The 14,787-nt window shown below is 38.8% G+C and overlaps 2 protein-coding genes across 4 annotated transcripts; one reads left to right on the plus strand and one right to left on the minus strand.

Moving 5' to 3' along the window:
- The first annotated feature begins 5,865 nt into the window (after positions 1–5,865).
- Positions 5,866–11,812, plus strand: LOC114357114 (uncharacterized). 3 transcript variants are annotated; one of them, XM_028310587.1, is made up of 3 exons: positions 6,321–6,613; positions 7,972–8,556; positions 8,587–11,812. In XM_028310587.1, exons 1-3 carry the CDS (start codon positions 6,565–6,567, stop codon positions 11,379–11,381), a joined length of 3,429 nt encoding a protein of 1,142 aa, XP_028166388.1. In that variant the 5' UTR covers positions 6,321–6,564; the 3' UTR covers positions 11,382–11,812. The 3 variants fall into 3 exon arrangements, with proteins under 3 accessions (XP_028166389.1, XP_028166388.1, XP_028166387.1); XM_028310588.1 differs by lacking the exon at positions 6,321–6,613 and adding an exon at positions 5,866–6,294 and having other exon boundaries at positions 7,972–11,812; XM_028310586.1 differs by having other exon boundaries at positions 7,972–11,812.
- A 142-nt stretch (positions 11,813–11,954) lies between these two features.
- On the minus strand, positions 11,955–14,565 carry Dhfr (dihydrofolate reductase). The gene is made up of 4 exons (XM_028310589.1): positions 14,282–14,565; positions 13,754–13,925; positions 13,153–13,263; positions 11,955–12,165 (listed from the first exon to the last, which is right to left on the minus strand). The coding sequence occupies exons 1-4, from the start codon at positions 14,365–14,367 to the stop codon at positions 11,977–11,979; spliced, it is 558 nt and encodes a 185-aa protein (XP_028166390.1). The 5' UTR covers positions 14,368–14,565; the 3' UTR covers positions 11,955–11,976.
- Between the last annotated feature and the right edge of the window lie 222 nt (positions 14,566–14,787).

Below are 14,787 nucleotides of genomic sequence, written 5' to 3' on the forward strand. Positions count from 1 at the left end.
AAGATGTCGTTCGTTTTTTGGTTGTAGTGCACTCAATGTGAAATTTGAATGAAAGTGAGAAGTTAGTCGTTTGTGTGTATTCAAAAATAAATAAATAATAGTTATTGAACAGTTTTGATTAGAAAAAAAATACTCTGTGTTATAAAGAAGTGTATATTTTGCAGAGGTAAGTTGTATTTTTTATTACAATAGTAAACGTATTAGTAAATCACATTTTTATTGTAGTTCCACATACGGTACGTTGAGCTTTAGTGTCCGTTTATACTTACGTACTTACGACAACTTACCATATGAATATTTTGATTTTATTGCAGATAATGTCGCGAAGAAGATTGCGTAGTGGAGAAATGGAGGGTTTCATAAATATTCATTCTGGGAGTGAAGATGAACAAGATTTTTCTGACGCTGAAAGTCATGATGACATCGAAAAAAATCAGTCCATCCAAAACTTTTTACACTCTGGACTGCACTGCTGGACAAAGACCGGTCCTGTGCCGCTTGCATCCAGGTACCTCCCGCGACCTTCACCAGATCGTCGGTCCACCTAGTGGGAGGCTACCCACGCTTCGTCTACCGGCTCGTGGTCGCCACTCAAGAGCTTTCCTGCCCCAGTGGCCATCAGCTCTACGAGCTATGTGCCCCGCGCACTGCCACTTGATTTTAGCGATTCTGCGGGCTATGTCAGTCACTCTGGTTCTCCTACGGATCTCCTCATTTCTGATTCTATCACGCAGGGAAACTCCGAGTATAGCACGCTCCATCGCCCTTTGGGTGACCTGGAGCCAAGTACATCAATACTACCTCCTCGTGATGTCAGACGTGATTGGTTTGAGCATTTCCTATTTGGGGTGAAAAAAGACAACGATGCAAATATCCCGGTTGCAAAGTAAAACGTCCTTATCTCAAATGACGCGTAGAACTTTTCCTAAATAAATGTAATAATTATTATTGTTTTAGATCTTTTCATCAATAAAAAATAACAAATTTATGATAAAATTCATATGATTATATCAAAATCAAAAAAAATCAAAAATATTTATTCAGTTTAGACCACAAGTGGCACTTATGAACGTCAATAGAAAATAATAAAAAAAAGAAAAAGGTAGCCCTTATGGGGCACTTTACATGTCTCCTTATCTTTTGGGCCCTACCAGCGCTTCGAGACAAACATATGGCAAGTGCTGAGAAGAAACGCCGGAACAAACTCAGTCACCACTTATATTTATTATAAATTGCAATATATAAAAAAGTTAAATAGATAATAGTTATTTCATTTTATTAAGAATAATAATTTTAATTATTAATACCAAAAATTATAGTTAAGGCTCAGGGTACCGTATGTGGAACTAAAATAAAAAATTGATTTTTCAGTAAAATATGATTTTATTTTTATTTTTATAAGTTTTTCCTATCTTCTCATCACTAATTACAACCAATATATTTTTGTCGCGCACTAAAAAAAAATTGAGCCTTGTAGGGTTAACAGCATTGTTGTGTTCCGGCAGTTAGAGGTAAGATAGCCAGTTCCTCCGTGGTTGAGGATTCCGGGTGATGCTCGCTTCCACCTTCGGCCTGATCATCACTTACCATCAGGTGAGATACAGGCCAAGAGCTTCCTCGTTGTGGATAAAAAAAACTTCTGGACAAAGACCTCCCCCAAGGATTTCTACAACGATCTGTCCTGTAAAACATCAACATCAGGTAATTTAGTCTCAATTGCAGGACGATTTAAAATAACCAGAGCCAATAAAAAATAGTCCATTAGTCAATTCCAGTCAGTGCAGTGACATCTTGTTATTAAAGCCCACTAAAGTCGCCGCTCGCGCTGTCTGCGAGCTTAAAAATCTTTTAACTACGCAACGAATTTTTCACTAGTGGCAGTTGCTGTTTTTATTTAATATCTTGTTACCACTTTCTAAAAGAAATGTTTTTGATTTGATATGATAATAATACGGTTTTCAGCAATAGGTCTGATTCAAGAGGACGGGTCGCCAGTTTAACACAAAGAAGAAGGAAAGAAAGATCTTATATCAAAATCGACGACTGACTTTTGCCGGTGGCTTGGCCTGGGTGAATTTCGGTTTGATTGACACAAGAAGCCTGCATAAAAAAAATACTTAACCATACGTTTTCCTTGCCACTTCAGCTTGCTAATCCAAACTTGATAATAGGGCTATGTCAGCGACTTTAGTTCGTTTACGCATCTCCTCAAGAAACACCGAGCATAGCCCTCTCCATAGTACGCTGTGCAATTGTGATCTTCTTTAAAAGGCCTATAGTATACAGAAGTTGCCGTAATGAAAACTTAAGTCGAGTGTTAGTGATGTTTAACCAATGTCAGTAACCAGTGGCGGCGTAAGGCGTAGGCGACGTGGGCCACCGCCTACGGCCTCGCGGTACAAGAGGCCTCGCGCATCAAAAATTTTGAAAAAATGTATACAAGGTGGAGATGACAATATCACAATACGACAATAAGTGCAAACATTGACTATTAAATATAAATTCTTGATAGCTAAACAATGTAGTTAAAAATAAAAATATATTTTTTTCCAAACAAATTCAGCCATAATCAGACTCAAAATTAAGCAACAACACGGTTTTAAGTGACGAACATTATTCTTTGGCGCAATATTCCTTTAAAAATAATCACTAAATCAAGAAATCAGAAACTGTCAATGAATAGACCATTGACCCGTTTTTTTTAATTATTTCATAAAATCCGTCTTCAGGTCGCCACAGAACAAGGCCTCGCGAAATCTGTCTTGCCTACATCAAATTTAGGTCTTGCCCCGCCACTGTCAGTAACATCCAGATCACCTAGTCTCCACTGCAGGAGAACGACCCTCTCTAATTTGCTATAGGCAAGTGGAGGATTTGGCCTGCACTCCCCGCGCTGGCCAGACGGGTTGGGAAAGGCTGATTTTCGCATGCATATTATTGTTCCAAGTCACCTTTACGACATCCACAGGAAGTGTGGTATTCCAAACTGGGAACAATTAGGTACTGGGATTAATCTATTAATTGAAAAAGAGACTGACAAAGGTGACTAAGTTTCTTCCGCCACTTCTTTTCAGCACCAGCCTAACGACTCGAAGTGGTAGGGCAAGCTATATTTGAGACGTGTTTAAGTGCCCTGGAAAGGACCTAAGTAGGAACCTACTGAATAAATATTTTGATTTGATTTGATTTATCCTCTTAAACTTTTGCGTTTTTAATAAATAAGTAGGCCTACGTCATGACAGATCACCATCCTCCTTTCTTTTAAAAAAGAAAAGAGCTTTTTTTAGATTTCAGCCTGTATTAAGGTATGAGTGACTAACGTATTTATTATAACTATTTGCCTGATTGTTAACATTATAGTACGAGTAATTACTTCTTAAAACAAACAAATAAAATTGGCCAAGAAAAATAAAACGGCAATTATTTTTAAAAGTGGAACAATGCTAAAACAAAGCGTACCAACTGTAAGAACAAATACGCTACTAATTCTATGGCTTACAAAAATAAATAACGCTCGCAGGTTTGTACCAACCGTTGTTGTTTGGGAAACGTTATCTACGTAGGTACATACATTTTCTTCCAAGATATAAGTAGGAATACCGTAAATTTCAGATATGAAGAGAACAAGGAACCTGACCAAAAAGTACACTTACCTTTTTTAAAATCCCAAATTCAAAAACATCACGCACGTCACTACAACACTAGAATTCAAACAAACACTTCGATTTGATAACAACAAATTAGTTTTCATCAACATCGCGGTATTCTCACGCATATTTCTCGGCTAAACGACATTTTGTGCGTCGAACATCCTCATATAGTGTTTTCCTTGTCAAAACACATGTATTCCGGAGATTTTTCGGGCGAATATACGCGACACGACCGCTCGTTCCCGCCCACAGGCTCAACTGACTGAAGACTGAACCCAGTGTTGCTTTTCAGTAAATCTATAAGAGAAAATACACAATCATGCCGTCCTTTATTTCGCAAGCATGCGATACGCCCGTCTCTCTCAATGGCTGACGTGTAGAGCGCTCTCATTTTGCGTGGAACGGAACGTGGTTTTCCCGTGACAGATAATAGATTTCGCGCGCTATTTTGACTTGCTAAGAAGTGGTAAGGATACTTACGCGACTATTCCCACCTCTCAGTCCCACCGCTGCAACTCCTGTGTAGCCAGGATGCGAATAAAAACCCAACCAGTGAAGGTCAAGTTTATCCCGGGGGAAAGTTAACTGTCATTGGACCCGCAACGGTGGTAAGGAGGCCTCTTTTTTTTTACCCGTGATGCGGATTTCGTCACGCGTGCGTGTGAATCACACTCCTGTTTGAATGTTGTAGTACTAGCGACCTGCCCCGACTTCGCACGGGTGCTAAGTATACATGAAAGACTTCCTCTTAAATAACATTATAAAGTGACGCAGGTCTCTACTTAGTCGTTAATATACTGAGTGGAATTTTGTAATGACACCTAAAGGGAAAGTAGGTACCTACTCTTAATAGGTTAGTACTTACTGTAGAAGGAAAATTTCACTCAAAGAGAACATTCCTTTATTTTTGAAAAGAAAGAGAACTGCATTCAAAGATTTCCGAAAATTCGCTTGCCACATACGGGCCCCAACAAAATTATGATACAGGGCCTAGGGATGCCATTCGTCTGGGTTCCCCGGATTTGTCATAGGTCATAGGTCGTCCGGGGTGGGTCTGGGTGGGGTTTCGTTTGGAGTCCGGGTTCAAACATTTAACTTTTAGGTTGATGACGGGCGACGCGACAGTTTTAAAAAACTGGTTGATGTGTCCTGGTTCTGGGCTCCAAAATCCGGGGTTTTCATGAGTCTTATCCTGGTTTTCAAATTTTAGAGATGGCAAGGCAACTCTAACAGGTCCCGTCTAATGCACGCGGACGCTATGACTCTACATATGCCGCGGAGCTGCAAATATGTCCAAGCTAGGACGGAGCTGCGGACGAATGTCAGAGCTAGGACAATAACTCGCGGCTTCGTTTCTTTGGGCTCTAGTGGACATCGGGTTTTATTGGGTAAGTCACGCATTTAGTGAGCAGGCGGGGAAAGTCCCATATAACCCACTGTCCCCATCGACCAATGGGTATGCGCAAAGCATTTCCCGACGGTAAAAAGGCACCGAAAGAAGAAGAAATGCCGAAGCGCCTACCGCATCAGCGGTCATCAGTTGCCGCCACTGTCTTAGTCACATCTTCACAATAAAATATCTCTAAAAAGGTAAATCTATTCTAATATTATAAATGCGAAAGTAACTCTGTCTGTCTGTCTGTCTTGCTTTCACGCCTAAACCAAACATATTTTGATGAAAGGCATAAAGATAGTTTGAGTCCCGGTAAAGGACATAGGATAGTTTTTGTCCCGGTTTTTGTAACAGGGACGCGCGCGATAAAGTTTTTCTGTGACAGACAAAATTCCACGCGGGCGAAGCCGCGGGTGGAAAGCTAGCATATAAATAAAGATATAATTATGATGACTATCTCTTTCCGACTTGATAAGCGCGCGCAACGCTACATCAGTAAATTCTTCACGTTCACATGTGCTGACAGACAAAATACATTCATAGTCCTGGAGACAGCATTTAATGCATTGCCTGAAAAGATTGCTTTTTGAATGAATTAAATATTTTCTTGGGACATTTTTTGAAATTGCGTCATCTGTGATATGATAACGGATGTAATAATATACTTAAGTAAACATTGGTTATTTTTTTAAAGAAAAAGAAAAAATATTTATTCGATGCAAGTACTTTTTTTTGTAAATAATAGTCCCATGTACAACTTGAATACATGGCAATAGGATCATAGAAACAATACAATTATTCGTCAAATAGTAAATTCCAATAATAAATTAGTTGGCGCCACTGAGAGACGTAAGTTATTTTAACTTACATTTGCAATTGCACTCACAAGGAAAGCGCCACTGTAGAGTTAGGTCCTGTCACTCGGCAGTGTTGCTAGTTGCAAGCATGATGATAAGTAGCCCACATGGATCAAAATTGTAAATGTCTATCTCCTAGACTATGCGCTTACGTCACTTCAACCGGTCTGCGGCCATTTTGCGAATCGATAAGCGGATAAATATGGAACTACACTTTTTGCAAGCAAATGTGCGATTGCAGCGCTGTTCCCGCCAATTTTGACGTTTGTCGGTCAGTCATTCGGTATTTACTCGGTCAGTGACTCAGTGTGTCAGTCCACAAAACAAAATTTGTAGTGGTTCAGTGTTAGATCTACGAGCTTCAGAAGTTTGATTTTCGGGTTCTGATAATAAGGTACATATTATAATTTCTATTAAATTAATCTAATCAGCAAATGTGGGAGTAATAAAAGTGATAGAAAGTGTGCAGATGATGCAACTTTTGCTCTGCAAGATAAAGTGGTATTGGGTGTAGTTTTGCCAGCGCTTTTGCATTTCATGGCGGGAAAGTGAACTGTTATGTTAATTTGTTTGTTAAGATAAGGATAAGATAAGATTATTTATTTGCACAGAAACATGGTACAGTACATACAGGTGTCAGTGGAAACAGTAAATCAGGTTCAACATGTTTCGTCTTGTCAAGACATGCAAAAATTTGAAGAAGTCAATTTTAAGTAATTATCTAATTATTTTTAACAAATCATCTATTTTAGAATTATAAATAACTAGCTTTCCGCCCGCGGCTTCGCCCGCGTGGAATTTTGTCTGTCACAGAAAAACTTTATCGCGCGCGTCCCTGTTTCAAAAACCGGGATAAAAACTATCCTATGTTCTTTCCCGGGACTCAAACTATCTCTATGCCAAATTTCATCAAAATCGGTTGCGAGGTTTAAGCGGGAAAGCGTAACAGACAGACAGACAGACAGACAGAGTTACTTTCGCATTTATAATATTAGTTGGGATTAATTAATTCATTAAGTTACATATTAATTAAAAAAGTCAGCAGTAAAAATGTCAGTGCCGTAGTGTTCGTGAATGTAATCAGTGTAGGCAAATGAAATAAAAATAAAACAGGGAAATTACACCTCAAGTGCTCTCAAGAAGTGCGTGACGTCTTGTCAACAATATCACAGATAATACAACCTATATGTAACCTTTGTATTGTGAATTTTTTTTCGTCGAGCGGCTATTTTGGTTCTATGAAATCCTAGTATCACTGCGACTAGTACCGATCTATTGCTATTTTCTTACAGTTCGCCTCCGAGTCCTGCATCCATTAGGTAGTGCATGTATCTTTTGGGGGGCGATATGTTTTACATCTTGTGGGCTTAGGATGTGTTTGCCCAAGTGTAAGCTCCGCTTGCGCATCAAAGGTCCGCAGTCCGTGAGAATGTGTAGTGGCGTTTCATCTGCCTCTTGGCACATCCTGCACGTTCTTGTTTCGGACAGTCCCAGTGCTTGTTTAAGCTGCAGTGATCCAGTGTGAACTCGAACTAAGATGCGCATTTTGATCCTACCCACTCCTGTAATCTGCTTAGAGCATTTTCAGTCGTAGTGAAATCTTTACTCTTCATCATCATTTCAGCCATAGGACGTCCACTGCTGAATATAGACCTCCCCCAATAGTTTCCATAAAGGTCGGTTGGTAGCGGCCTGCTTACCTTTATGAGGTCGTCGGTCCACCTTGTGGGCACGTAGATTAAGGTTAATTTATTATTAACTAGCTTTCCGCCCGCGGCTTCGCTCGCGTAAAATTTAGTGTCACAGATCGGCATAAATATTATAGTTGTTAATCTAGGTAATAAACAGTAATACTGTAAAGTTTCAACAAAATCCGTTTAGTAGTTTTTGCGTGAAAGAGTAATAATCATCCAGATATTGATTAACAACCTTGACACGTAATGATTATTATGAATTTTGTATTCGTGTTATTTTAACTCGTGTATCTTTAGTAAATATCATATTTCCTACATTGATATTTTGACGTCAATTACAAAAAAAATCTAAACTGTCTAATTTTCTACCATTTCAGGATTGGCAGCGAAGATGTCTGGCCGTAGCACAGCTGGTCTTTCAACCAGCAGTGGTGTGAAGAGACGGTCCAATAACGAAGACAAACAAGTTTCCAAGGTTTCCAAAACATCTGCTGATAGAAGTAACTCTGTTGAGTATGTAGTAAACATGGATCTAGCAGCAACTGCCTTTAAAGGCCAAACTTCCACTTACAGAATCACAGTGGAATCGGCTGACGGAGAAGTTATACTGAACGACCCTCAAGTCATCCTCAATCAAGCTCTAACAAAAGCTAAAGAAGAAATCATCGCAAAGATCGATGAATTAAGCCTTGTAAAAATTATAGTCAATTTGCACGGCTGCTTCATTGACAACCAATATAACGCATTTGATATTAATGGAAGCGTTGATGTATTCGATGAAGAAACGGTCGATGATCAAATTGATGAACTCAAGATGTTGATCACCTCAAAATTTAATGTTTTTGACCGAGATAATGAGGGCGACAAACAATTATTGTACATCGACCTTCATATAAATAAGCACGTCGTCCCGGATTTTAAACTGGATGTCCCTTGGCATCTAAAACGCTACATAGTGAATGTTATGAGTGAAGACTATCCGGAACAGAGTTTTAAATGGGCAGTATTAGCAGCGCTACACAGGGAAATACACAATCCACAAGATTACCTCCTCGAAGAATTTTCGGAGGACATTATTTTGACAAATATTCAACACCCAGTCAAACTACACGACATACCGAAGATAGAAGAAATGAATGACATGAGCTTTAATGTGTATATCTTGAACTATAATTTTAATCCCAATAAGAGAGAAGAAATCGAAGGACCTGTGTATCACACAGCTCGTCGACGCAATAAACATTTCAATTTACTGCTTCTTCATGGTGGAGCTAGCGATTGCTATTGTTTGATAAGCGACCTAAAGGGCTTAGTGGTAGATACAAATAATTTGCCAAATAGTTATGGCGATAAATTATGTGATGGTTGCTTAAATATTTTCAAAAAAGAATCTCTAATGCAACATCAACAAGACGAATGTTTGGGAAAGAAAACAGTTTTAGCATCACACGATGCAAAACATATGAAATATATTCGTAAAAAAAGTGACTTCGAGAAAATGCCTTTCGTAGTCTACGCTGATTTTGAAGCGTATTTGGAACCTGTGTCGAATTCAACAAATATGAATAAGAAGCAAAACAAAGAAACATACACAATAAATGTAAACAAGCACGTCCCTTACAGCTTTGCCTATTATATCAAATGTGCTTTTGATGATCAATTGTCAACTTTGAAATCTTATGATGGAAAAGATTGTGCTGAACAATTTTTTAAAATGTTACGCGAGGACTTAGCTGACATACGCCGAAAAACTGATAAATTCTCATCAGTGATACCAGTATTTTTCCACAACTTTTCAAATTACGACGGCCATTTCATCTGTCGCGTATTGGATGCTGAAAACGGTGAAATGTCATGTCTTGGTTCTAAACACAATTTTGTAGCGATGCACAAAAAACTTACTATAGGTCAAAACAAAGTTGAATTACGTTTTCTGGACTCGAGGAAATTTTTGCAAGGGTCAATTGCAAAACTATTGAAAAAAATTAATCGTGAATTATTTTTCGAAAGCTGTGCTTATTGGGAAGATAGCGAAAAATTTGAACTGATGACCCAAAAAGGTGTATTTCCATATGAATATATCAAGTCAATCGAGCAATTGGAAGAGACGTCCCTACCGCCAATAGAACAATTCTATAGCAGCGTTAACGATGCACACATAGAAGAGAGTGATTACCAACGCGCCCTCGAAGTCTGGGATATATTTGAATGTGAAACGATTGGTGATTATTCAAGATTATACTTACAATCTGACGCTTTGATTCTAGCTGATTTGTTTGAAAATTTGAGAAACACATGCATAGAAGCCTATAATTTAGACCCAGCGAATTATTATGCTATTTCTGGTTTAAGTTGGGATGCGATGTTGATGAAGACCGGTGTAGAGTTGGAGCTTTTGACTGATGTTGAAATGGTGACGTTCATGAGCAAGCTTCGGAGAGGCGGTATCGCTCACTGCACTAGAAGACACGCGGTCGCTAACAACAAATATCTACCTGATTACGACGAATGGGAAAGAGATAACTTTATAATGTATTACGACGCCAACAATTTGTACGGCTGGGCAATGTCCCAGCCTTTGCCGTATGGAGGCTTCAAATGGGTCAAAGATTGCACTGTAAAATGGGTCAAAAGTAAAGTATTGACTTTACCAGTTGACTCTAATGTGGGTTATTTCCTAGAAGTAGATCTTAAATACCCCAAAGAGTTGCACGACAGTCACGCTGACTTCCCATTCTGCCCAGAAAAAAAGAAAGTGCCTGACTGCGACGACGATAGACTGGTCACGGATTTGACTTCCAAGACGCGTTATACTTTGCATCACTCGTACCTAATTCAGTGCCTCAAGAACGGACTTAAGTTAGAAAGAGTCCATCGCGTGCTGAAATTTAAGCAACGTCCCTGGCTAAAGCCGTACATTGATTTCAATGCTAAAAAGAGAGAGGCTGCAACTTGCGAATTGAAAGAAGATTTTTACAAGCTCATGAATAATAGCATAGCCGGAAAATCTATGCAGAATGATGAGAATTATTTCAATTTGAAAATAATTGATCAGTGGTTTCATCAATGGAAGAATCTAAGTGGACACAGCTTAGTGGGAGGCGCCAACTATCATAGCCATGCGGTGATTAATGATAAACTCATGATGATACAATTGAACAAAACAAAAAGAGAGTTCAAAAATCCCATTTACATTGGCTTCAGCGTCTACGACTTATCCAAGGCGTACATGTACGATTTTCATTACAATTTCATGAAACCAAAGTACGGAGACAAATTGAAACTTCTGTATACCGACACAGACTCTTTTATATACCAAATATATACCAAGGATTATTATTCTGAAATAAGACCATATTTGGCTGAGCGTTTCGATACTTCGAACTACCCAGTAGACAATGCTTTATATTCGCAAGAAAATAAAAAGAAATTGGGATTTTTCAAAGATGAATTAAAGGGGGATGTGGTGAAGGAATTCGTTGCTCTGCGACCTAAAGTTTACATGATACAATCGAAGAACGATTTCAAGAGGAAAGCAGCTGGTGTACCAGAAGCGTTTAGTAAGAAATTTACGATGGAAGATTACAAAAAGTGTCTGCGTGAGCAAAAAAAGGATTATAGAGAGATGTTCAGAATACAGCCGGTTGGGTACGACATTTACACTCAGAAGGTCAGAAAAGTGGCTTTGAGTCCGGCGTATTTTAACAGGCAATTATTAAAGGATGGGATAAATTCATTGCCATTCGGCCATTACAGTTTGATGGAGAATCCTAACCTAACTTTCTAAATATGTATAACTCAAATGTGACTGACATGACTGACTGGCATAGTGATCTATCAACGCACAGTCAAACCACTGGACGAATCGGACTGAAATTTGGCATGCAGGTAGATATTATGACGTAGGCATCCGCTAAGAAAGGATTTTACGAAACTCCACCCCTAAGGGGGTAAAACGGGATCCACGCGTACGAAGTGTCGGGCTGCCGCTAGTCTACTATAAGACCAATAAGACGTTTAGGCACAGGACTATTCCCAGCTCTCGTTCCCACCGCTGGAACTCCTGTGTAGCGAGGATCTACAGCTTGACCGCCAATAAAAGCCCAACCAGTGAACGCCAAGTCTGTCCCGAGGGAAAGTTAAGTTGTCATTGGACCCGCAACGAATGTAATCAGAAGAACATTACTTTAAATTTTTCATACATTTCTACATAACTTGTTAAAATTTTTTCGGTGATAAAAATGTAGTGGTGTATAGTTGAACGATAATGGCGCCTCCCTGTCAATGTCACGGATGGGACAGTTCAGTGTAGGTCATCTTTACCTACTGTCACCCTTACACCTATGATTCACAATAAAGATTTTTGTATTTGTAATATTTAATCATAATTTTTTGTACACCCTGAAGTAATATGTGATATCGCCCTCGACTTGTTTTTCACTAGATACGTCTTCCTCATCCATCAACTGGTAGTTTTCTTTGTCTATGCTCGGGAAGAATGTGTCACATTTGTATGTTTTTTGTATTTCTGTCAGATATATCTTTCCGCAGCATGGGTGGTCCATCGCAGCCTGAAAATTAAAGTTTATACCTATTAATTAATTAATTTAATTGCTATTGCAATGCCCTTGCAGAGCCCATAATTATGTTTACCTTAGCTATTTTATAAGACCTTACTGTGTGCCTACCATGAGTTTACGTTAGGTGAGCTCGCTAGCGAATACGTCAAAAAATTCTATGAAGATTTTATTTCTTGAAAGTAGCCGCTAGGGGCGCTGCACAATATGTCATACATTTAAATGTCATTTTTTTACGCAGTCGCTAGCGAGCACACCTAACGTAAACTCATGGTAGGCACACTGTACATACATAACATACATTGTGATGCAATAAATATTGAATATGAATAAATGAAATAAAATAATTTGTTTCCTTGAACACGTTTGACTCCGATTTGAAAATGTTTCTGTTGGATAGCCCATTTATCGAGGAAGGCTTTAGGCTATAACATCACCCTATAGCCAGTATAGAAAAATGTTGCGGAAACGGGAAATATTATTTGAAAACTTTTTTTTTTCGTAAATGACGCCACCAGAGGCTTAGTTTTCAAACTTTTTTTATTTTATTTATGACTTGATAACGTTTGCACATTTAGCCAACCAGTGTCAAGCCAAGTGAATGTCAATTCATGAAACCTGTTTATTTCACTTAGTCGGTCCGCCCCGGGTGCCAAGCATCAGGGGGTGACACAAGTCACGCAGATTGGTACTCTGTGGCACATCTGCATGGCAAATCTGCGGTCTATGCCATTTAATACCTAATAATAAGTTAGATGGCTGTTGGGGCAGGAAAGTACTCGAGTGGCGACCACGGGCTGGAAGACGTAGCGTGGGCAGACCTCCTACTAGGTGGACCGACGATCTGGTAAAGGGCGGGAAGAGCCTGGATGCGGACAGCGCAGGACCGTTCATTGTGAAAAACCATGGGGGAGGCCTTTGTCCAGCAGTGGACGTCATTTGGCTGAAACGAACAAATAAGTTAGAATTTACATTATTTACCTTGTATATAGAAGAGCCTCCAATGACCCATGTCGATTCAATATCGTCTCTATTTTCAATGTATTTTACTGCCTCATCCAACCCGGGCATCACTACTACACCTTCGGGAACCTGTAAAAGAATAGTATACCATTATAACATTGGTTCCCAAAGTGGGGGGGGCGCAAAGACCTTTAAAAGGGGTCGCGGGCCATCTGTGTACAGTATAAAAAACCTTCGACCGCTGAGAGAATGCAGTCCAGACTGCTCGATACGACCAATAAATAAATCTTGACTGGAGGAAGGGGGGCACGGAATTTTTTGTAGGCTCAAAAGGGGGCGCGTCTCAAATAAGTTTGGGAACCAATGCGTTAGTAATTATTTCAGCTACAAGACGTCCACTGCTGAACATAGGCCTCCCCCAATGAGTTCCATAGTGACCAGTTGGTAGCGGCCTGCATAAAACGCCCTCCTGCTATGTTTATGAGGTTCACTTTGTGCCCAGGACATAAGGTCTCTGGAACTTTGTTTGGATTTTATGTTTTTTTTTATTTTAAGACTTTTTTACTAAAGATATTGTTATTTACATTTCTATAATAAAGAAATACAAAATAATACACACCTCTGCCTTTATTTTGTCTACGTGGTGAGTGAGAACAATATTGACACGACCACTCAACGGACGATACTTCAAGGGGATGCAGTCCCACGTAGTACGGCCCATAATTACTGCATTCGTCTTCTGTGGATCGTTAACTTTAGACGTCATCGTTGTAAAGTATGCCATTTCTTTTCTGTAATAAGAAAATAAAGGTTATAGTTTGTTGGATATGTGGGTAGTTTAAAATGTCTTTGTGTATACTGTACAAAAGTTGCCAAGTTTTTGTTTATTTATTTAAAAAAAAAAAGGTAGCTAGAGGAAAAAAGATACTTTTTTATGCAATATTACAGCTTCTGTAGGCACGATCTATGTACAAAAATACTCGCTTTCGAGTATTAAAATGTTGGCATAGACAAAACTTTAGGTAAATGATAAATTGGAAATAGGGTGACATAATAAAATTAGAGGGAAAAAGTTACGGTAACACCGGTTATAACCTCAAAATGCACATTGTAAAGGTTTATTTGGAGGTATGGATATAAAACTTACTTCAATCTCCATGGTAGAGTGCCATTTACGCCTATTCCCATGTTATCGCACGCTGCAGCAATGAGATTCAACTTGATTTTAGACATGTTGAATACACGTCCGATTATATTTGTCAAATAAATCTATTCACTCAATTAAGTTAGACAAAACTGAACTTAGGTATTTAGATAATATTATCAGTTAGACACTGGTTGGTATAGACATGTAAAAAAAGACGATAATCACACAAAAAACAAAACAATAATAACATCAAATCAAAACAACGTCAATCAATTGTCAACTGACTAGTGCTGCTACCATTACATATTTTAAGAATTTTAACGATGCCATGTATCGATAATTTTACCTGATTAGGAAGTATCGTTTGAGGTAATTTCTTTATAATGTTTCGATTCGGATTATAAAATGACCAATATCATTATAGCCTCAATCAATACAAACTTACATCAGCGAAAAGTCCTCTATAGTTTTTTTTATATTTTCAATAAAAATATCACAATAATCAG

This window comes from Ostrinia furnacalis, unplaced genomic scaffold (genome assembly GCF_004193835.3).
Source record: "Ostrinia furnacalis isolate ACB-3 unplaced genomic scaffold, ASM419383v2 OfSCF3032, whole genome shotgun sequence".
NCBI lineage: Eukaryota > Metazoa > Arthropoda > Insecta > Lepidoptera > Crambidae > Ostrinia > Ostrinia furnacalis.